The sequence below is a fragment of the Manihot esculenta genome, chromosome 9, assembly GCF_001659605.2.
Source record: "Manihot esculenta cultivar AM560-2 chromosome 9, M.esculenta_v8, whole genome shotgun sequence".
NCBI lineage: Eukaryota > Viridiplantae > Streptophyta > Magnoliopsida > Malpighiales > Euphorbiaceae > Manihot > Manihot esculenta.
In genome coordinates, this window is record NC_035169.2 from 24,292,383 (window position 1) to 24,318,509 (window position 26,127).

A 26,127-nucleotide genomic window follows, 5' to 3' on the forward strand; every position below is an offset into this window, starting at 1 on the left:
TAATTTTAGCTTAGAATATTCAACGTTTCCAAATACAGAGGTTCTAAAAAAATTGCTTAATACCAAATATATAAAATACTATTAGTATTTAGTTAAATTTGGTAAATTTTAGCCTTATAAAGCAGCATGTAGAAAGATAAATCAATCCATCATTCTAAAATCTTTATTAAAAATAAAAGAAGGGAGGAAACAAAAAAAATAATGGATACTAAAATAATTTTCTCAATTGTATCTCTATTGTTCATAAATTTCTCTCTTGTTCAAGCACAGCCAGCTGTTTTTGATATAACAAAATTTGGTGCAGCACCTGATGGAAAAGCAGATGCAAGTAAGGTATAAACATATAATTCACCCATGAATATTAGGATTGTAACAGCCCGGAAACCGATACTACTCTGTAACGGCTCCAAACTGCCCGGCGCTAGGATCCAGATCGGCTTAAGGCCGCCGGGACCCGTAGCAAGCCACAAGACATGCTAAACTTCTGGTTTAATCCCATACACGATCAAACTTTTCTTGAAAACTTAAGCTTTTGTTTGAGAAAAACCTTTAAACTTGTTTTCCTTACCTCTGCTTGACCTATGCATGAAAACATAGAACCTCATACCAGATGGGTCATCAAGCTTGCTTTAAAACCATGTCTGCTTTGGGTCAAGGGATTGAAACCCTTTCTTCCCTCACGGGCCATTCAAATCTCATAACATTAAAACATTTCACGTCATGAAAACCTTTAACTCTTTAATATAAAGACATTTTCTTAAGATCATGTAAACTAAGGGATCAACCAACTCTAAGATCAAGCACAACTCTATACATCACATGACATACGATACTTTCCATCCTCTAGCTTTTCATTTAATTCTGTACATACATCATCATATCATATCCTTTATATACATCATGTCCACTACTATCCTATTCAAGCATACAAACATAACATCTCTTTATATCCAGCTTACTTAACATATACATGCTTTTTCCTGTACATAAACTAAGCTATACTATTACATCAAAACACGGCAACCCATGCTTAAACTCTGCTTTCCCCATAGCTTACTCTGACTTACTCTGGCTTACCTTAGATCTGGCCCTGCAAAATTGGGGTTAAGGGAAAGGGATGAGCTACAAGAGCCCAGTGAGTAGAAACGGATAAAACAGTTCATTCATTCATTACATGCTTTCATGATATGTGTCACAGCACAAACATTCCACATCTCGGATTAGACATGACCTCAAAACTCCCTCTGTCGGCACCCGATTCCCATAGGAACTCACACAGGATTTTCACTGCCATGACAGATCGTGGGCTATTGATGTTGCCTTGGTCCAATCCCCACTATCAGTAAATAATGCAATGCACCATATTCGTGAATCTAATGCAATCGTCCTATTACATAACATGGCATTCATGATGCGTGTCTTATGCTCATACTGTCATTACCTTTAATCATCAATTTAAAACATGCAAAGTTGGTTCTACTCACCTGAAGCCACTGCTCAGCTAACTCTACTGGGCCAACTAGCACTGAAGCTAGACACCTCGATGTCTCAGGTCCGATCCTACACAGATGGACTCACATGAGGTACCAAACAACTCTAACATAGACATAAACATCTCCCCAAAAATCCCCCTAAAACATCCTCAAAACATGCATAGAAAACAACCTTGAAAAGGCTGGACAGGGCACTTTCGGCGGCACCTTCGGCGGCCGAACCCTTCCTCCAGAGACGAAACTCGGGCACCTTCGGCGGCACCTTCGGCGGCCGAAAGTCCCACTCCAGAGACGAAAGTCAGGCACTTTCGGCGGCCGAACATTACCTTCGGCAGCCGAAAGTCTGCTTTCAAGCCAACACTCAACTTTCGGGGGCAAGGTTAGGCGGCCAAACCATGCATCCAAAGACATGTTCGGCGGCCGAAACCACCTTCGGCGGCCGAACCTGAGTTCTTCCCAGAAGGGCAGAACTCAGCTTCTCGAGCATACCAGCCCCCCAACCCCCCAAAACCAACCTAAACCTCACATACTCTCTCCCAAACATGCATACACACTCCCACAAGCATATAGGAGCAAAGAAACTAGCTTAAACCTACCAACACAACACCACATAACATACATTGGGCATAACCCACAAAAACCTATACATGCATATCTACCCATTAAAACACCATTAAAACTTTCATAAAACTTCAAAGGACACTAGGAAAGCAAAGATCTACACTTACCTCTTGTAGATCGAGGGTTGGTGCGACCCAATGCTTGAGGTGTGGAGGGCCCAAACTCTTAAAGTCTTCAAGCTCTCCAAACCTTGATCCAAGCTTAAAACTCTTCAAAACAAACGTAAAACTCATGAAAACTTGAAGGAGATGAAGAAAAACATGAAAACGACCAAGGGAGGACAAAAACTCACCTGAGCTCGAGAATGGGGAGAAAACTCACCCATTTCCGATCTGAGGGCCTTTTATAGGTGGCCTGGTCAAAGACCTTCGGCAGCCTAACGTGCCCCCTAAACTCATGCATGTTCGGCGGCCGAACTTGACTTTCGGCGGCCGAACCTTGTCTCGTTCAAACAAGACTTTCGGAGGCCAAAGGCGCTCCCGAAGCCTTTCCATGTTCGGCGGCCGAACTTCACTTTCGGCGGCCGAACCTGGCAATTGCCTCCTTGGTCTTTTCTTTTCAAAACTCAATTCATTTCCCTTTAAAACCATGAAATCAAGTGAAAATATTTTAGAAACACATTTTACCCCTCTAGAAGCCTCTGGCATCTTCAGAATTCTAGATTCCAACGGAGATTCCGCCGGAAGGTAGAGATTCCGATGCCGGAATCTAGCCGGGTATTATAAGGATATTAGCTAAACTTAAAATTCTTACCTTTCGCTTTCCTTTATCTTTTAGGCTATAGCAGATGCTTGGAAAGAGGCTTGCGCAGCAGCAGGATCTAGCAAAATATTGATTCCAGCAGGGAAATTCTTGGCAGGTATAGTGAATGTTACAGGTCCTTGCAAAGGGGCAATAGAGGTAGAAGTTCAGGGAACCGTGCAAGCCCCACCAGAGCTTACAGGGGGGGATGGTTGGTTTAATTTTAACCATATTGATCAATTCACACTGTCTGGAAAAGGAACTTTAGATGGTCAATGACAAGTTGCATGGAAGGGAGTATCTTGTGACAAAGATCCAAAAAGTTGCAAGAAACATCCTATGGTACTTTTTTTTTAGTTTACATGATATTACAAAATGTTACTAATTTAAATTTACCATAAATTGTAATTACGTACCAAAACTTTTCTAAAATGCTTTTATTGCTTTACATTTTTCATCAGAATATAAGGTTTAACTTCATTACCAAAGGCTTAGTTCGTGACATAACGTCTCTTAATAGCAAGTACTTTCACGTCAATGTATTGGGATGTGATGACTTCACATTTGAAGGCTTCAAAGTCAGTACACCTGAAGGTAGCCTTAATACGGATGGAATTCATATTGGGCGATCAAAGGGAGTGACTATATCTAATGCCAAAATAGGCACGGGTGATGATTGTATCTCTATTGGTGATGGAACCGAAAATCTAAAAATCACAAAAGTGGCATGTGGACCTGGTCATGGCATCAGCATAGGGAGCTTGGGGAAGTATGAGAATGAAGATCCTGTTTTCGGAATTACTGTTTCCGATTGCACACTCACCGGTACAACTAATGGTGTTAGAATTAAAACTTGGCCTGCAATGTTTCCTAATACTGCAACTAATATTCATTTCCAAGATATTACTATGGAAAATGTCTCCAATCCTATTATTGTAGATCAAATGTATTGTCCATGGAACAAATGCAATAAAAAGGTGATAACTGTTCCAAAACAATATATTATTATATGATAATTACTTATTGTTTGTATAAATAATTATTTCTTCACTTTTTTTTTTCCAGGAACCATCTAAAGTGAAGATTAGTGATGTTAGCTTCAAAAATATAAAGGGAACTTCTGCAACTGCTCTTACCGTTCAACTTATATGCAGCAGTGGAGTCCCATGTGAAAAAGTGGAACTTGCGAACATTGACTTGACATATAGTGGTCCTGAAGGCCCAGCAAAATCTGAATGCATTGATGTTAAGCCAACAATTGTAGGGAAGATTCCAGAGGGATGCAAATAGAAAGTCACATCTACTGTTACATATTTTTTTGTGGTTAATTATATATAGAGGAACATTAAGGGCTCTCCTACTATTAATATCCGACAATTATTGAGAAAAAAATTATTTATTATTTTTTTAATCATACCTTGTTGTTACAATTTTTTAACTGATAAAAAAAGAAATCAAATATTGCTATTTTTTTAAAAAAAAAATTTGCTAATATATTTTATTATGCGGCATTCTATTTTACATAGCAAAATTATGATTAATTTTATCCGTTGTTTGAAGCTAATAATATAACCCATTATCATATATGGTGTTGATGCTAATTTAAATAAAATTAGCAGTTCAAAATAAAATAGAAAGTTTATTACTGTTTAAATTTTGTTTTAAAAAGTTTTAAGTAGAATTTTTATGAGGAAGAAATTATTCAAAGGGTTTAAGTTTAACTTATTTTTAACTAATAGTCAATTACAAAAGGAGAATAATCAACGGAAATAGGGTAGCATGCACTTAGGCTAAATTGTGAATGGTTGAGTTGAGTGAATTTTGAGAGAGAGAGGAAAAATAATTAGTGGCTGTAAATTATTTTTTATCTTATAGTTGACATATGTTGAATACGTTATATTATAGAAAATTACACTTACACTACTATATTATTTCATATTAGAAATAAGTTCAATTAAGTCTATATACTTTTCCTCAAGACCAAATAAGCGCAATTCAAAATTTAGGACCAATTAAGTCCTTGTATTTTTGTTGCGGACCAAATAAGTCCTAACAATATAATATAATATTATGTTTTAATAATAAAATATTTTTTTATAATTTGAAAAATATTAAACTTAGTTTTTTTAGTTACCATAAAATTTAAAAAATATTAAGACAATAAATAAGTTTTAAAATTAAAAAAATGAAGTTTTATCATATAAAAAATATTATTATTAAAAAAATATTTTGTTATTAAAAAATAATATTATATTAAATGATGGCTTATGTGATCCTTGAATAATAGTACAGAGGCTCAATTGACCTAAAATTTAAATTTGACTTATTTGGTTCTCGAGTAAAAGTATAAAGACTTAATTGAGCTTATATACGTTCCATATTTGCCCGTTAAATACTTTAAATACTTGAAATATAATTGTAATCTATTGAATCCTTAATCTTACAAAAACTGTAAAAATTAAATATAAATTAACCATATAATGGATTATTTATAAAAAGAAGTCAGAAATAGTTTCACTTATTATTAACTGTACTTGAAAATTAGCTAATTGGGCTACAAATTTTCATTAAAATAATAACAATATATTCTTCTAACTTTATCAACTTATAAAAATTTATGACACTGTTAGCAAGAATTAGTGCACAACCAACAAAATGTATGATCAATTTTTACTTTTTTTTAATAAACCATCAATAATATGACTAATTTGTGTTTAATTATTATCATTTTTATAAGTTTAAGTGTTGAATAGATTGCAATTTTAGTGAAGGTATTCAATAAGTTAATCTCAATTAGTATGGAGATATAAGTGTATATTGAGATATAAAGAGACAATGTTTGTTCATATGTCTTTTATGATATATAGAAAAGAAATATTCTCTGTATTGAAGTGGAAAAATAGACTAAAAATATATATTTTTTCTACAAAATTAAATAATACTATATTAATGGGATTAATCGAGTTAAATTGTATTAAGAATAGAATTGAAGGACTAATACTATATGTAGCAGTTTTACAGGAGAATAAGGGTATATTTGGTTTAATGGTTAAATATAATTTCTAGTTGTTCCCAAAACTTTAATTCTCAATACAACATGCCAAATTATCAAATGTTTTGAAAATTTTATTATAATACAAATTATATTTTATAATTTCTTAAATCTCATCCAAAACACTTATATCTCCTTTTATGTTGAAGCCTGAATTCCCTACGCCATAGTATACTCATCAAATAAGAAACAAAGCATGTAAGCTCACCCTCTGCCAAGAGACAAGATTTTAATGTTCCATAATGTCCAATAGAAAAACACTAATATATATTCTATTTTTACTTTTTTTTCCTATAATTTATTTAAAAAAATGTATTAGAAAATAAAAATTTGACAATCGAGATTTTTAATATGAAAAATTATAACAATACCCTTTGATTAAAAATTGCTAAAACGTTTGAAAATTTGGTATGCCGTGCCACAAAATAAGATTTTAGATTAAATTATAAAATGGCATAGAATGTTTGGATTTTCATACCAACAAGCTTACTTAGAGAAAAAATAGTTATTCTATATGGCATGTCAGACCACGAAAACATAATAAAGAATGACACGTGTTATACCATGCAAATATAAACACTTTCCCAGCTTTAATTTTTAAATTTAGATAAAATCAATAAATAAATGTTTGGTATTTGGCCTTTAGTTTTAAGAATTAAATATTTGGATACAATCAGAAAGACTTACAAATTTTGACTTCTCATACTAATTTTCCTATATAAAATAAATAATATGGGTATATATTAAGTTATTTTTTGTTGAAATAGAAAAAGTATTAATTAATTATACAACATATATAGTAAATAAAATATAACTTATTCATGTAACAATTAATTTAAAATTAAAAAAGAACATAACAAATAATAAATTTAAAAGATAAATTTCATTTGAATAGAAAAAATAAAGTCAAATCAGCTACAGGCTCAGAAGAATTAAGAAGGACATTATACTTAGAGTCGAATTAAAATGCAGATGATAGCTACAGGCTCAACATTTTTCATGATCTTGTTTATGTATTCCTTTTCTTGCTTCTTTAAATTTAATATTTAATTGCAGATACTCTAAAAGTAAGAAAAGTTGGTCCAAAAATAATTTGGCCCTCTCTCCTCATGTGGTGACTGAGCCTAAAGGTGGGTAATGTAACTATCTTTTGCATCATCAACTAATGAGAAATGAAAGGCCCTCAGCTTAATATGTTCTTCGAAAACTCATTATGTCTCATATTGGAGCATGCAATACGGAACTCAAGCACCCATGAGGATCTTCCGTTTCACGTCCTCAAAAGATAAGGAGTAGATAAATCAATCATGACTTTAGCTTAAGTGTTGCACTTAGTTCTTAATAGTTGATACAAAGTGGTTGGGAATCAACAACATTGTTGACATCATTGATTGCTTGCTTATTAGCCATATTTTTCTCAATTTCAAATTCATTAAAAGAATTGTTTGGGTCAGATATTGTTTCTTCTGTGCCCATGATTTGTTCCCTCGACAGCAACCAATACCTCTTTGTTAGACTTGGAGGATGAAACATTTTTGTATCTCGATTTGATCTCTTTTCTCAACCTCCTCACGGTTTTCTCGATTCCTTGTTTGAAGTTGAGTCTACCCAAAGGATTAGAATGTGCCATTCAAAAGAATTACTAAAACAATTAAAACTATATCTTAGCAATGGCGCTAAGATTTAGTAGGTGTCGAGGCCACCAAAAATAAATTTCTACTTTTCTAAATCAAAATAAATTGCGATAGTGGTGAGCAGGGTTTGTCCTATAGAGATTGGAAGGAAGTTAATTCACTTGCAAGACAAAATAAAAATAAAAATAAAATGGGAGTTTTAAAAAGCAAGGAATTAAAAATTACTTCAATGAGAATTAACCTAAACCAACTAAAAGAAGTAAAGTAATTAGATTTAAGCGAGAAAATCAATATGAGATTGATTTACTGAAAGTTTAATCCCAGTTTTAGTCTTATTGGCTGATCATAGATGCAAAAATAATTTCTAATTATTTATAGACAAAATAGTTATAGATGTCGAAGAAACTTTAGTCACTCAATCTTAATTTTTAAACTAGCTAAGAGATGTTCGTTAACTAGCTTTAGCTTTTGAAAAGTAGTAGGAGACGCTATTATAATTTAATCCAATTACTACATGAGGAATTAGAAGAACCTGATTCTAACTAATAACACAAAAGCTCGATTCATTTTAGTCTGATTATTTTGTTCCTTAGGAAGGCTTTACTTAAACTAATTCACCACTACTTTCATATTAAACTAAAATAATTATGAATTTAATCAACTTGAATAATAATATATTATCCTATTGATTGAGCAATGACACCTTAATGCTACAATCAATAGAACAATAATAAATAATAGGTACAAAAACAATATAAATACCAAGAAACATTAAGAAAATAATAAAACCAATTAGATCTCACAACTAAATGAACTAAAACTTCAATTATCCTGCAACTAAAAAGAGAATTTAGCTACATATGTTTATGGTTGAAATGCAATAAGAAAAATGTTTTCAGGCTCCCAAAATTAATCAAGAGTAAAAGATGATGTTATATATCAAAATAGCATCTTTGTATAGTACTAAAAATCCTAGTTTAGCTTAAATACAAGTAACCAAAATTAGATGGAAAAGTGTATTTAGGTATATCCATGATTTCACTTACATTTTGTGCTTTATTTTTCTTAAAACAATTGAGTTTGATATGTTTTTGCGGATAAGAATCATCAAATTGTGTGTCAAATATGGAATTAGACTCTGATTTCTTTCGTTAGATATGTTATGCCCATAACGTAGTGCATCTGAGACTTAGAGTTTAAGCAAGACTTTGTTCCTTATTTCCTTGTGTCTTTCATTACGCCCATGACTCCTTTAATTTCAGAATTCAGAGTCTAGACATAATTTTTCTCTTTTTATTCTTCAGTCCTTTATTATCTTACTAAAACATCAAAAGTGAAAAAAATCAACCTGTTTAAGTCTTTCTCCAACAAATAATCTTTAGCTTTAAGAATTACATGAGAAATTATCTACATGTCATCATAACCACAACATGAGATATGGATGATATAACCTATGGTACATTTTGGGAATCTAATTTTAGCTTAGAACATTCAACGTTTCCAAATACAGAGGTTCTAAAAAAATTGCTTAATACCAAATATATAAAATATTATTAGTATTTAGTTAAATTTGGTAAATTTTAGCCTTATAAAGCAGCATGTAGAAAGATAAATCAATCCATCATTCTAAAATCTTTATTAAAAATAAAAGAAGGGAGGAAGCAAAAAAAATAATGGATACTAAAATAATTTTCTCAATTGTATCTCTATTGTTCATAAATTTCTCTCTTGTTCAAGCACAGCCAGCTGTTTTTGATATAACAAAATTTGGTGCAGCACCTGATGGAAAAGCAGATGCAAGTAAGGTATAAACATATAATTCACCCATGAATATTAGGATATTAGCTAAACTTAAAATTCTTACCTTTCTCTTTCCTTTATCTTTTAGGCTATAGCAGATGCTTGGAAAGAGGCTTGCGCAGCAGCAGGATCTAGCAAAATATTGATTCCAGCAGGGAAATTCTTGGCAGGTATAGTGAATGTTACAGGTCCTTGCAAAGGGGCAATAGAGGTAGAAGTTCAGGGAACCGTGCAAGCCCCACCAGAGCTTACAGGGGGAGATGGTTGGTTTAATTTTAACCATATTGATCAATTCACACTGTCTGGAAAAGGAACTTTAGATGGTCAAGGACAAGTTGCATGGAAGGGAGTATCTTGTGACAAAGATCCAAAAAGTTGCAAGAAACATCCTATGGTACTTTTTTTTTAGTTTACATGATATTACAAAATGTTACTAATTTAAATTTACCATAAATTGTAATTACGTACCAAAACTTTTCTAAAATGCTTTTATTGCTTTACATTTTTCATCAGAATATAAGGTTTAACTTCATTACCAAAGGCTTAGTTCGTGACATAACATCTCTTAATAGCAAGTACTTTCACGTCAATGTATTGGGATGTGACGACTTCACATTTGAAGGCTTCAAAGTCAGTACACCTGAAGGTAGCCTTAATACGGATGGAATTCATATTGGGCGATCAAAGGGAGTGACTATATCTAATGCCAAAATAGGCACGGGTGATGATTGTATCTCTATTGGTGATGGAACTGAAAATCTAAAAATCACAAAAGTGGCATGTGGACCTGGTCATGGCATCAGCATAGGGAGCTTGGGGAAGTATGAGAATGAAGATCCTGTTTCCGGAATTACTGTTTCCGATTGCACCCTCACCGGTACAACTAATGGTGTTAGAATTAAAACTTGGCCTGCAATGTTTCCTAATACTGCAACTAATATTCATTTCCAAGATATTACTATGGAAAATGTCTCCAATCCTATTATTGTAGATCAAATGTATTGTCCATGGAACAAATGCAATAAAAAGGTGATAACTGTTCCAAAACAATATATTATTATATGATAATTACTTATTGTTTGTATAAATAATTATTTCTTCTCTTCTTTTTTTTTCAGGAACCATCTAAAGTGAAGATTAGTGATGTTAGCTTCAAAAATATAAAGGGAACTTCTGCAACTGCTCTTACCGTTCAACTTATATGCAGCAGTGGAGTCCCATGTGAAAAAGTGGAACTTGCGAACATTGACTTGACATACAGTGGTCCTGAAGGCCCAGCAAAATCTGAATGCATTGATGTTAAGCCAACAATTGTAGGGAAGATTCCAGAGGGATGCAAATAGAAAGTCACATCTACTGTTACATATTTTTTTGTAGTTAATTATATATAGAGGAACATTAAGTGCTCTCCTACTATTAATATCCGACAATTATTGAGAAAAAAATTATTTATTATTTTTTTAATCATACCTTGTTGTTACAATTTTTTAACTGATAAAAAAAGAAATCAAATATTGCTATTTTTTTAAAAAAAAAATTTGCTAATATATTTTATTATGCGGCATTCTATTTTACATAGCAAAATTATGATTAATTTTATCCGTTGTTTGAAGCTAATAATATAACCCATTATCATATATGGTGTTGATGCTAATTTAAATAAAATTAGTAGTTTAAAATAAAATAGAAAGTTTATTACTGTTTAAATTTTATTTTAAAAGTTTTAAGTAGAATTTTTATGAGGAAGAAATTATTTAAAGGGTTTAATTTTAACTTATTTTTAACTAATAGTCACTTACAAAAGGAGAATAATCAGCGGAAATATGGTAGCATGCACTTAGGTTAAATTGTGATGGTTGAGTTGAGTGAATTTTGAGAGAGAGAGGAAAAATAATTAGTGGCTGTAAATTGTTTTTTATCTTATAGTTGACATATGTTGAATACGTTATTTTATAGAAAATTATACTTACACTACTATATTATTTCATATTAGAAATAAGTTCAATTAAGTCTATATACTTTTCCTCAAGACCAAATAAGCGCAATTCAAAATTTAGGACCAATTAAGTCCTTGTATTTTTGTTGCGGGCCAAATAAGTCCTAACAATATAATATAATATTATGTTTTAATAATAAAATATTTTTTTATAATTTAAAAAATATTAAACTTAGTTTTTTTAGTTACCATAAAATTTAAAAAATATTAAGACATAATAAATAAGTTTTAAAATTAAAAAAATAAAGTTTTATCATATAAAAAATATTATTATTAAAAAAAATATTTTGTTATTAAAAAATAATATTATATTAAATGTTGGCTTATGTGATCCTTGAATAATAGTACAGAGGCTCAATTGACCTAAATTTTAAATTTGACTTATTTGGTTCTCGAGTAAAAGTATAAAGACTTAATTGAGCTTATATTCGTTTCATATTTGCCCGTTAAATACTTTAAATACTTGAAATATAATTGTAATCTATTGAATCTTTAATCTTACAAAAACTGCAAAAATTAAATATAAATTAACCATATAATGGATTATTTATAAAAAGAAGTTAGAAATAGTTTCACTTATTATTAACTGAACTTGAAAATTAGCTAATTGGACTATAAATTTTCATTAAAATGATAACAATATATTCTTCTAACTTTATCAACTTATAAAAATTTATAACACCGTTAGCAAGAATTAGTGCACAACCAACAAAATGTATGATCAATTTTTACTTTTTTTTTTTATATAAACCATCAATAATCTGACTAATTTGTGTTTAATTATTATCATTTTTATAAGTTTAAGTGTTGAATAGATTGCAATTTTAGTGAAGGTATTCAATAAGTTAATCTCAATTAGTATAGAGATATAAGTGTATATTGAGATATAAAGAGACAATGTTTGTTCATATGTCTTTTATGATATATAGAAAAGAAATATTCTCTGTATTGAAGTGGAAAAATAGACTAAAAATATATATTTTTTCTACAAAACTAAATAATACTATATTAATGGGATTAATCGAGTTAAATTGTATTAAGAATAGATGTAACGACCCGAAAATCGGATCGCTACCGTCGCTAGGATCTAGATCGGCCTAAGGCCGCTGGGACCCGTAGCAAGCCAAACATACTACCTGTATACCTGTCAAATCCCATACATGATCATACATACTCATAAAACTATAAACTTTTTCTTTTTCCTTTACCAAGCTTAACCTGTACATTCTCATAGACATAAACATAAACCACACACTGGAGCCCTCATCAAATGCTCCAATGGGGTATCATAATCACACATTAAGCTTGGTCTATCATGAACATTATAAACACATGGTGTAATACCCGGCTAGACTCCGGTATCGGAATTCCTACCGTCCGGTGGAATTTGGGTGTCGGAAACCTCTAGAAGGGTAAAAGCATGTTTTTATAAAATGTTTTCATGTATTTTAATGTTTTAAGTATGATTTTAAATAAGTTTTTGCATGAAAATTCTTTAAGGAGAAACTCAGGTTCGGCCGCCGAAACTCACTTTCGGCCGCCGAACATGCATGGACTTTGGGAGGCACGTTAGGCCCCCGAAAGTCTAAGTGAGGGAAGTGCAGGTTCGGCCGCCGAACCTTATGTTCGGCCGCCGAACATTGCATGGATGCGGAGGCACATTCGGCCCCCGAACGTGGCCTGGCCAGCCACTATAAAAGGGTCCCCTTGGTCCGCACGGGCGAGCTTTTTCTCTCCCATTGTCGGCCAAGGTGAGTCTCCACCGTTCCTCCCTCGATCTTGAGTGTTTCCTCTAGATCTTTCATGGTTTTAACAAGTTTATAACTTTGTTCTGAAGATTTGTAAGCTTTGAGCAAGTTTTGAGTGCTTGGAGGTTCAAAGAGCTTAATCTCTCCATCTCCAAGCTAGGATCGCTTTCCTCTCGTTTCTTCAAGAGGTAAGGGTCGATCTTGAACCCTTTTTATGTTTTAAACAAGTTTTAAGTAAGATCTATGGGTAGAAATGCATGTTAGGACATATGTTGAGTTTATGGGTTTTGATGATGTTTGAGCAATGTAGCTTGATTGTGTGTGAATGAAGTGTTGTAGATGGGGTATATGCATGTTTGAGACCCCTAGGAACTTGTATGTGTGTTTTGGTTGAGAAATATGCATGATCTATGGTTTTGGGAGGCAGGAGGTTCATTTGAACCAAGTTTCTGCCGTTTGGCAGAAACCAGGTTCGGCAGCCGAAGGGAGTTTCGGCCGCCGAACCCCTCTTGTGAAGGCAGCTTTCGGCTGCCGAAGGTGCCCCCGAAAAGAGACTTTCGTCTCTGTCTGGCACTTTCGGCCGCCGAAGGTGCCGCCGAACCTAGCTGAGTTTCGTCTCTGTCCAGGACTTTCGGCCGCCGAAGGTGCCGCCGAAGGTGCCCTGTTCAGCCGTTTCATGCATATTTTCTGTGATGTTTTCATGATGTTTTAGGGGGTTTTTGGGGGATATATTAGAGTTATGTTTATATATGTTTGGTCCCTCATTGGAGTCCACCTGTGTAGGTTCGGACCCGAGGAACCGAGGACCCCAGCAGTGAGTGAGCTGCTTCAGTGTCTGGTCAGAGCTAACCAGAGGTGAGTGGAAACAAGCTTAATGTTTTAAATCAAATAACTGAATGTTTTGAGCATGCTTCACGCATCATGATGATATGTAATAGGCTGATTGCATTAGTTCACGAATATGTTGCATTGCATTTTCCTTTGTGGTTGTGGGTGAATGCTGTATGATCCAATTAGTCCACGAGACTTTATGTATGATATGACAGGAAGACCAGGACCCCATGCTACGGCCTGGCACGAGACTTTATGTATGATATGACAGGAAGACCAGGACCCCATGCTACGGCCTGGCACGAGGCTTAATACATGATATGACAGGAAGACCAGGACCCCATGCTACGGCCTGGCACGAGACTTTATGTATGTTATGACAGGAAGACCAGGACCCCATGCTACGGCCTGGCACGAGACTATGTTGGGACTAATTGGTGACAGGTTCACCCTTGATGTGAATTGTCTGTGATATGATGCATTTCATGAAAGCATGAATTTTAATATAATGTTTTTAGTTTCTGCTCACTGGGCTTTTAGCTCACCCCTCTCCCCTAACCCCAGGTTTGCAGGTACGGGATTGATAGAGAAGAAAAGAAGAGAAAAGTCATATGTATGTAATAGCTAGAGTATGTGGACATGACAATGATAAGAATGTAATGTAAAGTTTGAACAGTTATGTTTATGTAACTATGTTATTGAGGATAGAGTTGTGCTTGACCATAGTATATGTTAATCCCTTGGTATGTACATGATCTTATTTTATGATGTATATGTGAACCAACTCAACACAGAATATATATTGCCATTGAGGCTTTGATGACATCCCACAGAGGGATTAATGTTTATGTATATGATGAATACAGTGCATGCACAGGTTGAGTTTGGTAAATGAAGAAAAAGAAAAGTTTTTAATTCTTATGTATGTTTGTTGATCATGTATGGGATTAAACAGGTAAACAGGATGTATGTTAGGCTTGCTACGGGTCCCGGCGGCCTTACGCCGATCTGGATCCTAGCGCCGGTAGCGGTCCGGATTTCCGGGGCGTTACAGAGTGGTATCAGAGCCCTAGGTTCATATGGTCGGACCTAGAGTGTCGGGCTCATAGAAGTTATAGAAGGTCAAGCACAATAGGCAAAAGTCATGTCCACTAGGATAGGATGTAGAGTCCTGTCTTGCCATGATGATATGATATGCCATGATAAAATGCATGTGCATAAATGATGTGATATGTATGTGATGAGGGTTCATGTGTGCCCACATGAACCATTTAGTGCTAATGTTTATGTGATGTTGTTTCTCAGAAAACAGGATGAGAGGAACCCGTCGATCTGCACGATTGACTGGAATACCACCTCAGGACGAGGGCACTGATGCCCGTCCTTCAACATTGCCTAGGGCAATGTCAAGTAGGTCCAACAGGGACCGAGCAGTGAGAGACCCTAGAAGGTCTTTAGATCTGGGAAGAAGCAGATCAGTCAGAGGAACAGTGCAGGGAGGTATGTCAGAGGATATGGGGGATCAGATGGATGTTGATCAAAGGAGGGATGGCAGTTTGGGCGTCAGTATGTCAGAAGAGGGTATGGGAGAATCCCAAGGAGGCACTCAGGCCTCGGGATTTGTTCAGCCACCTCACTACCCGCCCTACACCCAAAATCCCGGGTATTCGATGGGAGGTACATCGGATTACCCTAGTTTTAACCCTTATTCCACACAGATGCCATACCCACCATACTACCCACCATATCCACAGTACCCAATGTACCCACCTCCACCATACTATTCAAATCCAGCAAACCCCACTCCGGGGGATGCTGTACCTCCACCACCACCAGCACCTACATGCCCAGATACCCAGATACCTCAGCCTAGCTCATCTGGGGGAAGTAAGGCTAAAATGACAGATTACATGAAGTTGGGTGCTCCCCAGTTTGAGTCAGGTGATGACCCGTTTGTATATTTGGAGAAGGTCAAGATGATCACAGAGGAGATTGGGGCCGATGATAGTAGAGCCATTCAGATGGCTGGTTTCACCTTGAAATGCAAAAAGGCCCGTGAGTGGTTCAAAAACTATGTGAAGCCGAGGGTGGATAGCCTATCGTGGGAGGAGTTCGCTAATGAATTTGTAGGATGGGCTTTCCCTGATAGTTCAAGGGAATTAAAGATGATAGAATTCGAGCAGTTGAGGCAAACCGATGACATGAGTGTAGACAAATATACTGACAGGTTTATGGAGTTGCTGCCTTTTGCTGGGCAAGACCTTAGCACAGACCAGAAGAAGTCGAGGAGGTATATCATGAAGCTCCATCCCAGGTATTCCTCCTTGGTACAGTCAGCAGATAGAGAGAGTTTTCACGCCATAGTAGACATGGCTAGGAGAATGGAGACTAGTGCCATCGTTCAGGGGACAGTCAAACAGACAGTGGCACAAGCTTCTGGTTCTAAAACTCCGGGTGGGGGAAGGTTAGATCCCTCTACCTTGAGTGCAGCAGCTTCAGGCAGTAAGAGATGGGGTAAGCCCAAGGGTAAGAAGAATAAGTTCTGGAACAAGGTCAAGTCTAGTCTGGGATTTGGCAGTGGTTCTAGTTCTGGGGCAGATAATGCAGCTTGTGCGAGGTGTGGTAGGCCACACAGGGGTTTATGCCGGTATGGGACGACGACCTGCTACAGATGTGGGCAAGAGGGGCATATGTCATGGCAATGTCCTAAAGCAGTTCCTACGGCACAGACACAGCAGACAGCTTCAGGAAGTGTGGCACAGCCAGTAGCTCCAGCTGCTACACAGGCCAGTGGCAGAGGCAGAGGGAGAGGGTCAGCTTCTTCCCCAGCAGGATTCAGAGGTGAAGGTCCATCAGCTCCAGCCAGGATCTTCACCATGACGCAGCAGGAGGCTAACACATCCAACACCGTGGTGTCAGGTAATCTCATCATTGGGTGTTCTGATGTGTATGCATTAATGGACCCGGGTGCATCTCACTCTTTTATTGCACCGAGAGCCGTTCAGAGGTTAGGGTTGATGGTCTCTGAGTTAGAGTGTCCCCTATGGGTCAGTGGACCCAAGTGTGACCCGTCAGTGGCAGAGGCAGTCTGCCAGTGTAGTCCAGTTTTTATAGAGGGAAGATGCTTGTCCGCCGACCTTGTGGTTCTAGATTTGATAGACTTTGACGTCATTCTAGGGATGGATTGGCTATCTACCCATGGTGCTACCTTGGACTGCAGGGACAAGGTAGTTAAGTTCAGATGTCAGGATGGGTCAGAGGTCGTCTTCAGAGGAGACAAGAGGGGTACACCTAGAGGTCTGATATCAGCTCTTCAGGCTCGTAGGTTGCTTAGGAGGGGATGTCAGGGGTTTCTAACTCATGTGAGGGAGTTGGATAGTCATGTTAGAGAGCCCGCCTCAGTGCCTGTGGTGAGTGAGTTCTTAGATGTCTTCCCAGACGAGCTGCCAGGGTTACCACCTGCTAGGGAGATAGAGTTCGAAATTGAGTTAATGCCTGGTACCAGACCGATCTCTATCCCTCCCTACAGGATGGCACCAGCCGAGATGAAAGAGTTAAAAGAAAAGTTGCAGGAACTGGTAGACAAGGGTTTCATCCGACCGAGTACCTCACCTTGGGGTGCTCCAGTACTCTTTGTGAAGAAAAAGGATGGATCCCTCAGGCTTTGTATCGACTACAGGCAGTTGAACAAAGTCACCATCAAGAATAAGTACCCATTGCCAAGGATCGACGATCTATTCGACCAGCTAGCAGGAGCGGGTTGTTTCTCCAAAATAGATCTGAGATCCGGGTACCATCAGTTGAGAATCAGAGAGGAGGACGTGCCAAAGACGGCCTTCAGGACCAGATATGGGCACTATGAGTTCCTTGTAATGCCGTTTGGGTTAACCAACGCCCCTGCAGCATTCATGGACCTCATGAACAGAATATTCAGACCATACCTGGATCACTTCGTTATTGTCTTCATAGATGATATCCTAGTGTATTCCAGGAATGCAGAGGAGCATGCCCATCATCTAAGGATAGTTTTGCAGACCTTGAGGGAACATGGCTTGTATGCCAAGTTCTCCAAGTGTGAGTTCTGGTTAAGGAGCATATCATTCTTGGGGCATATAGTGTCAGAGAATGGAATAGAGGTAGACCCCAAGAAAGTAGAGGCTGTGACTAACTGGCCCAGACCCACCTCAGTGACAGAGATCAGAAGTTTCTTGGGTTTGGTTGGTTATTACAGGAGGTTCGTACAGGACTTCTCCAAAATTGCAGCTCCTTTAACCAGATTGACCAGAAAGAATCAGAGGTTCGAGTGGACCGATCGATGTGAAGAAAGCTTTGAGGAGCTCAAGAAGAGGTTGACTTCAGCACCAGTGTTAGCTCTGCCAACCAGCAATGAGGACTTCACAGTATTCTGTGATGCATCCAGAGTAGGCTTGGGTTGTGTGTTGATGCAGAATGGTAGGGTGATCGCTTATGCTTCTAGACAGCTAAAGAGGCATGAGATGAATTACCCCACACACGATCTGGAGATGGCAGCAGTTATCTTTGCCCTCAAGATGTGGAGGCATTACCTCTATGGGGTAAAATGTGAGATCTTCACAGATCATAAGAGCCTGCAGCACATCTTGAGTCAGAGAGATTTGAACTTGAGGCAGAGGAGATGGGTAGAACTGCTCAGTGACTATGATTGTAAGATACAGTACCATCCGGGTAAGGCTAATGTAGTAGCTGATGCCTTAAGCCGGAAATCACTTGGCAGTCTATCCCACGTCACGGCAGAGAGGAGACCGGTGGTGAAGGAATTTTATAAGCTCATTGAGGAGGGTCTACAGATGGAGTTGTCTGGTACAGGTGCTTTGATTGCACAGATGAAAGTAACCCCCGTGTTTCTGGAGCAGGTGGCTCAGAAACAGCACGAGGACCCAGAGTTAGTGAAGATTGCCAGGACTGTTCAGTCAGGCAAAGATAGTGAGTTCAGATTCGACAGTAAGGGGATCCTCCGCTATGGGAATAGACTATGTGTACCAGATGACATCGGGCTTAAAGGAGACATTATGAGAGAGGCTCATAATGCAAGATACAGCATTCACCCTGGAGCCACCAAGATGTATCAAGATCTGAAGAGAGTGTATTGGTGGCCAGCTATGAAGAGGGAAGTGGCACAATTCGTGTCAGCCTGCGAAATATGTCAGAGGGTGAAGCTGGAACATCAGAAGCCGGCTGGAATGCTTAACCCGCTACCGATTCCAGAATGGAAATGGGAGAACATAGCTATGGACTTTGTAGTGGGGTTACCGGCAACATCCAACAGACTAGACTCCATATGGGTGATTGTGGACAGACTCACCAAATCTGCTCACTTCATTCCAGTTAGGAGCAACTACTCTGTGGATAAGTTAGCGCAGGTGTATGTTGAGGAGATTGTCAGACTACATGGGGTCCCGGTATCTATAGTGTCAGATAGAGGGCCCCAGTTTACCTCCAGGTTTTGGCGGAGTCTGCAGAGTGCTATGGGTACTAGGTTGGATTTTAGCACTGCCTTCCATCCACAGACAGACGGACAGTCAGAGAGGACCATCCAGACCATAGAAGATATGCTCAGAATGTGTGTGCTAGATTTTGGCGGTTCTTGGAAGCAACATCTACCTTTGGTGGAGTTTGCCTACAATAACAGCTATCATGCTAGCATAGGGATGGCTCCATATGAAGCTTTGTATGGGAGGAAGTGCAGGTCACCCGTTTGCTGGGAAGAGGTAGGAGAGAGGTCCTTAGCAGGGCCTGAGCTTGTAGAGATCACCAGCAGGGTGGTGCCCATGATCAGAGAAAGGATAAAGACTGCCACCAGCAGGCAGAAAAGTTATGCAGACATCCGCAGGAAACAGGTAGAGTTTCAGGAGGGGGATCTAGTATTGCTCAAGGTGTCTCCGATGAAAGGGGTGGTTCGATTTGGTAAGAAGGGTAAGCTAGCTCCGCGGTACATTGGACCCTTTGAAGTCCTGCAAAGGATTGGGAATGTATCGTACAAGCTGGACTTGCCTGCTTCTATGGAGAGAATCCATCCGGTTTTCCATGTTTCCATGTTGAGGAAGTTCGTGTCAGATCCGGGCAAGGTTCTTAGCGAGCCTGATGTGGAGATCCAAGAGGATCTCACTTATGTTGAACAGCCAGTGCGGATTCTTGACACTCAGATCAGAAAGTTGAGGAACAAGGAAATCCCGATGGTGAAAGTCCTTTGGAACCACCACAATTTGGAAGAATGCACTTGGGAGACCCGGGAGTCCATGCTCCAGCAGTACCCCCACCTCTTCTAAGGTTAGTTGAGATGTGTTCCATGTGTTATATGTGTTACATGTATGTTATGTTTGTTTCGCTATGCATGTACTAGTTGAGGAACATTCGGGGACGAATGTTCTTAAGGGGGGGAGAATGTAATACCCGGCTAGACTCCGGTATCGGAATTCCTACCGTCCGGTGGAATTTGGGTGTCGGAAACCTCTAGAAGGGTAAAAGCATGTTTTTATAAAATGTTTTCATGTATTTTAATGTTTTAAGTATGATTTTAAATAAGTTTTTGCATGAAAATTCTTTAAGGAGAAACTCAGGTTCGGCCGCCGAAACTCACTTTCGGCCGCCGAACATGCATGGACTTTGGGAGGCACGTTAGGCCCCCGAAAGTCTAAGTGAGGGAAGTGCAGGTTCGGCCGCCGAACCTTATGTTCGGCCGCCGAACATTGCATGGATGCGGAGGCACATTCGGCCCCCGAACGTGGCCTGGCCAGCCACTATAAAAGGGTCCCCTTGGTCCGCACGGGCGAGCTTTTTCTCTCCCATTGTCGGCCAAGGTGAGTCTCCACCGTTCCTCCCTCGATCTTGAGTGTTTCCTCTAGATCTTTCATGGTTTTAACAAGTTTATAACTTTGTTCTGAAGATTTGTAAGCTTTGAGCAAGTTTTGAGTGCTTGGAGGTTCAAAGAGCTTAATCTCTCCATCTCCAAGCTAGGATCGCTTTCCTCTCGTTTCTTCAAGAGGTAAGGGTCGATCTTGAACCCTTTTTATGTTTTAAACAAGTTTTAAGTAAGATCTATGGGTAGAAATGCATGTTAGGACATATGTTGAGTTTATGGGTTTTGATGATGTTTGAGCAATGTAGCTTGATTGTGTGTGAATGAAGTGTTGTAGATGGGGTATATGCATGTTTGAGACCCCTAGGAACTTGTATGTGTGTTTTGGTTGAGAAATATGCATGATCTATGGTTTTGGGAGGCAGGAGGTTCATTTGAACCAAGTTTCTGCCGTTTGGCAGAAACCAGGTTCGGCAGCCGAAGGGAGTTTCGGCCGCCGAACCCCTCTTGTGAAGGCAGCTTTCGGCTGCCGAAGGTGCCCCCGAAAAGAGACTTTCGTCTCTGTCTGGCACTTTCGGCCGCCGAAGGTGCCGCCGAACCTAGCTGAGTTTCGTCTCTGTCCAGGACTTTCGGCCGTCGAAGGTGCCGCCGAAGGTGCCCTGTTCAGCCGTTTCATGCATATTTTCTGTGATGTTTTCATGATGTTTTAGGGGGTTTTTGGGGGATATATTAGAGTTATGTTTATATATGTTTGGTCCCTCATTGGAGTCCACCTGTGTAGGTTCGGACCCGAGGAACCGAGGACCCCAGCAGTGAGTGAGCTGCTTCAGTGTCTGGTCAGAGCTAACCAGAGGTGAGTGGAAACAAGCTTAATGTTTTAAATCAAATAACTGAATGTTTTGAGCATGCTTCACGCATCATGATGATATGTAATAGGCTGATTGCATTAGTTCACGAATATGTTGCATTGCATTTTCCTTTGTGGTTGTGGGTGAATGCTGTATGATCCAATTAGTCCACGAGACTTTATGTATGATATGACAGGAAGACCAGGACCCCATGCTACGGCCTGGCACGAGACTTTATGTATGATATGACAGGAAGACTAGGACCCCATGCTACGGCCTGGCACGAGGCTTAATACATGATATGACAGGAAGACCAGGACCCCATGCTACGGCCTGGCACGAGACTTTATGTATGTTATGACAGGAAGACCAGGACCCCATGCTACGGCCTGGCACGAGACTATGTTGGGACTAATTGGTGACAGGTTCACCCTTGATGTGAATTGTCTGTGATATGATGCATTTCATGAAAGCATGAATTTTAATATAATGTTTTTAGTTTCTGCTCACTGGGCTTTTAGCTCACCCCTCTCCCCTAACCCCAGGTTTGCAGGTACGGGATTGATAGAGAAGAAAAGAAGAGAAAAGTCATATGTATGTAATAGCTAGAGTATGTGGACATGACAATGATAAGAATGTAATGTAAAGTTTGAACAGTTATGTTTATGTAACTATGTTATTGAGGATAGAGTTGTGCTTGACCATAGTATATGTTAATCCCTTGGTATGTACATGATCTTATTTTATGATGTATATGTGAACCAACTCAACACAGAATATATATTGCCATTGAGGCTTTGATGACATCCCACAGAGGGATTAATGTTTATGTATATGATGAATACAGTGCATGCACAGGTTGAGTTTGGTAAATGAAGAAAAAGAAAAGTTTTTAATTCTTATGTATGTTTGTTGATCATGTATGGGATTAAACAGGTAAACAGGATGTATGTTAGGCTTGCTACGGGTCCCGGCGGCCTTACGCCGATCTGGATCCTAGCGCCGGTAGCGGTCCGGATTTCCGGGGCGTTACACATGGATCATGTATACAAAAAGGGATAACCATCACACTATGGTCAAGCACCATTCTAAACTTCCATAAGCATCATTACATTACATCTCTATATTGTACTTTTACATGACTATACTAAACATAACATATCAACATTTATCATGTCCACACTAGCTATTACATGACCATAACTTCATTACTCTTGCTGACCTCCTGGTCTACCCTGTACCTGCAAACCTGGGGGGTTAAGGAAGAGAGGTGAGCTATAAAGCCCAGTGAGCAGAATAATAAAAACATATATTAAAATTTCATGCTTTCATGGAATGCAACACATCATAAACAAATCATATCACGGATGGTATTGTCACCAATAGTCCTCTACATAGTCCAATCGTGCCAGGGGCGTAGAATGGGCCTCGACCTGGTCTTTCTCTTAACATAACATATCATAACATAACATAACATTCCAATAATGCCAGGGGCGTAGAATGGGCCTCGACCTAGTCTTTCTCTTAACATAACATATCATAACATAACATAACATTCCAATAATGCCAGGGGCGTAGAATGGGCCTCGACCTGGACTTTCTCTTAACATAGTGCCAGAGGCGTAGAATGGGCCTCGACCTGGACTTCCATACATACCATAACATCATCACATCATATCATATGAGGACTAGAGGATCATCCAATAACCAATCCACATCAACATCATAAAATGCAATGCAACATATTCATGAATTCTAATGCAAACAACCTACTATATCTCATGGCATTCATGATGCGTGAATCATGCTCAAAATTCATATTTCATTAATTTAAAACATAAGGTTTATTTCACTCACCTCTGGCTAGCTCTGACCAGACACTGGAGCAGCTGACTCACTGCTGGGGTCCTTGGTTCCTCGGGTCCGAACCTACACAGGTTGTAATGACCCAGAAACCGGACCGCTACCGGCGCTAGGATCCAAATCGGCTTTGTAATACCCGGCTAAATCAAACATCAGAATTCTTACCGTCCGGTGGAATTTGTAGATGTCAGAGATTTCTAGAAGGGTAATAGAAAGGTTTTCTAAAATGTTTTTAAGTATTTTTAAGGTTTTGAATAAAATAGGATAGAGTTTTGAAGAGAAATGACTATGGAGACAATTGCCAGGTTCGGCCGCCGAAGGTAATGTTCGGCCGCCGAAAGTACTTTAAGTTCGGCCCCCGAAAGCTGAAGTTCGGCCCCCGAATGTTGCATGGTTTTGCATGCGATTCGGCTGTCGAAGCTGATGTGGTCAGCCAGCTATCACGCGTCCCTCGGTCGGTGAAATGGACATGTGTTGCTTCCAAATCACAGACAGAGGATGAGGCCACATCTCCCATGAGTCATACTTGTGTTTTTATTACCCCATGCACAGGTTTGGTGCTTTTCAAGTGGTTTTGAAGGTTTTGAGTCAAAAGGAGAGGTTTGGTGGTTTGGAGCTTTTGAAGACGTGTTGGTGCATATTCTTAGGTTCAGGTTGTTCCTCTTCTGGTTTCAAGAGGTAAGGGAAGTTTTTAAACTTGTTTTAATGAGTTATAAGGGGTTTTTGTGGAGGTTATGGGTGGAGTTGCATGTGTAGGTTTAAAAGGATATTTTTGATAGTTTATGCATGAAAGCATGTTATGTGTTATGTTTGTTGTTTGTTGGGGTTTTTAGGTAGTTTTGGACCCCTTTGTGCATATACTCTAGTATATGTGTTGAGGAGTTGAAGTATGCATGTTTAGAGAGGTGGAATGGATGGAGGAGCTAGGTTGCGGGCAAAGCTGAGTTCTGGATGAACTCAGGTTCGCCAGCCGAAGGTGCATTCGGCCGTCGAACCCCTTGAGAGGTGGCTTTAGCTGCCACAACTCAACCCCGAGAGTTTTGAGGTTCGGCTCTGGAAGGGGGATTCGGCCGCCGAAGGTGCCACCGAAGGTTAGAGACTTTCGTCTCTGGAGTGTGTTTCAGCCCCCGAACCTTGCCCCCGAAAGGGTTCGGCAGCCGAAAGTGGAGATTTGGCCGCCGAAGGTACTTGAGTTTCGGCTCTAGATAGGACATTCGGCCGCCGAACCTGCCGCCGAAAGTGTTCTATCCAGCCTTCTTTTGCATGCTTTGTGTGAGTGTTCTAAGAGCTTTTAGAGGGGTTTTGGGGAGTTGTTTATGAGTTGTTCAGAGTATGTTTGACACCTCATTCGAGTCCATTTGTGTAGGATTGGACCCGAGAGATCGAGGAGGTCACCAGGATTAGTAGTTGTAGAGTTAGTTAGTATCTGCTTGAAGAGCAGAGGTGAGTAGAACTAAACTTAATCTTTTATACTGAAAATGGAATGCTTTTAGCATAGTTCATGCATCATGGATGCCATGATATATATTAGGGTGATTGCATTAGAATCACGAATATGGTGCATTGCATTATCACTGTTAGTGGAGATCGGACCAAGGCGACATCAATAGCCCATCGAGGGAGTTTTGAGGTCATGTCTAATCCAAGATGTGGAATGTTTGTATTGTGACGCATTTCATGGAAGTGTGTAATTAATGAACTGTTTTCAGTGTTTCTACTCACTGGGCTTTAGAAGCTCATCCCTTTTCCTTAATCCCAGTTTTGCAGGTTCAGGGTTAGCTGGGAAGTCAGAAGCAGCAGAGTTTTGACTCCAGTATTGCATGTGCAATAGAGTAATGGACATGATGTAAATTAAAGAGATATTTGTTACAGATGTAATAGATAGTAAGTGAGTATGTTTGTGGGTTAGTATGTGCTTTGCCTAATGTGTGTTTAGTCCCTTGTGTATACATGTATCCTGTTTTACATTTCTTGATGAGAAATGGGTCAAACCAGGCTTAATAGATGTTATGTTTTGAAAACTCCAGTAAAATATATAACTATGAGGGAAGACAGGGTTTGATTCCCTTGACCCAAGACCAGGCTGTGAGGAAAGACCGGGTTTGATTCCCGTGACCTAAGATCAGACCGAGAGGGAAGACCGGGTTTGATTCCCGTGACTCTACGGACAAGATTACTGGTGTGTTAGCCCTGGGGGCTATTTCAGATTGGTATATCTGAGTGTTTTAAGGTTGAGTCTGGTAGTTTTGAAAGAAAAGTTTTACAGCTGTCTGTTGATGTTGGATCATGTATGGGATTGATCAGGTACACAGAGGTCAGTTGCAGGCTTGCTACGGGTCTAGGCGGCCTTAAGCCGATCTGGATCCTAGCGCCGAGCAATTCGAGCCGTTACAGAGGGGTACCGGTTTTCGGGCTGTTACAGATGGTATCAGAGCATAGGGTCTCCTAAGTACGGTGTGTGAGCATTTTTGTTCAAGGATTAGAGAGATCCCACATCGGAAGGAGATTGGTTTGAAGTCATAGGAAGGCAAGCACAATAAGTAAAATCATGTCCACTAGGCTAAGATATTGAGATTTGTTTTGCATGCTGGTGTGAAATGCCATGAATATATGCATGTGCATTAGTGTTATGCTGTGTATGCATGTGTATCTATTGTAGGTTCAT

The 26,127-nt window shown here is 38.9% G+C and overlaps 1 protein-coding gene and 1 pseudogene across 1 annotated transcript; both read left to right on the plus strand.

Annotated features, from left to right (window-relative positions):
* Positions 1 to 201: 201 nt before the first annotated feature.
* Positions 202 to 4,145, plus strand: LOC122724629 (annotated as a pseudogene).
* A 4,833-nt stretch (positions 4,146 to 8,978) lies between these two features.
* LOC122724630 (exopolygalacturonase-like) lies at positions 8,979 to 10,684 on the plus strand. Its single transcript, XM_043960161.1, has 5 exons — positions 8,979 to 9,053; positions 9,284 to 9,346; positions 9,430 to 9,735; positions 9,855 to 10,370; positions 10,460 to 10,684. Exons 1-5 carry the CDS (start codon positions 8,979 to 8,981, stop codon positions 10,682 to 10,684), a joined length of 1,185 nt encoding a protein of 394 aa, XP_043816096.1.
* The last annotated feature ends 15,443 nt before the right edge of the window (positions 10,685 to 26,127 follow it).

Bases quoted from the DNA above. Each gene is read 5' to 3' on its own strand.
- LOC122724630 (XM_043960161.1), top strand. From the start codon at position 8,979: ATGGATGATATAACCTATGGTACATTTTGGGAATCTAATTTTAGCTTA. The intron at 9,347-9,429 runs GTATAAACATAT...TTTATCTTTTAG, and splicing joins GAAAAGCAGATGCAAGTAAG to GCTATAGCAGATGCTTGGAA. The intron at 9,736-9,854 runs GTACTTTTTTTT...ATTTTTCATCAG, and splicing joins GTTGCAAGAAACATCCTATG to AATATAAGGTTTAACTTCAT.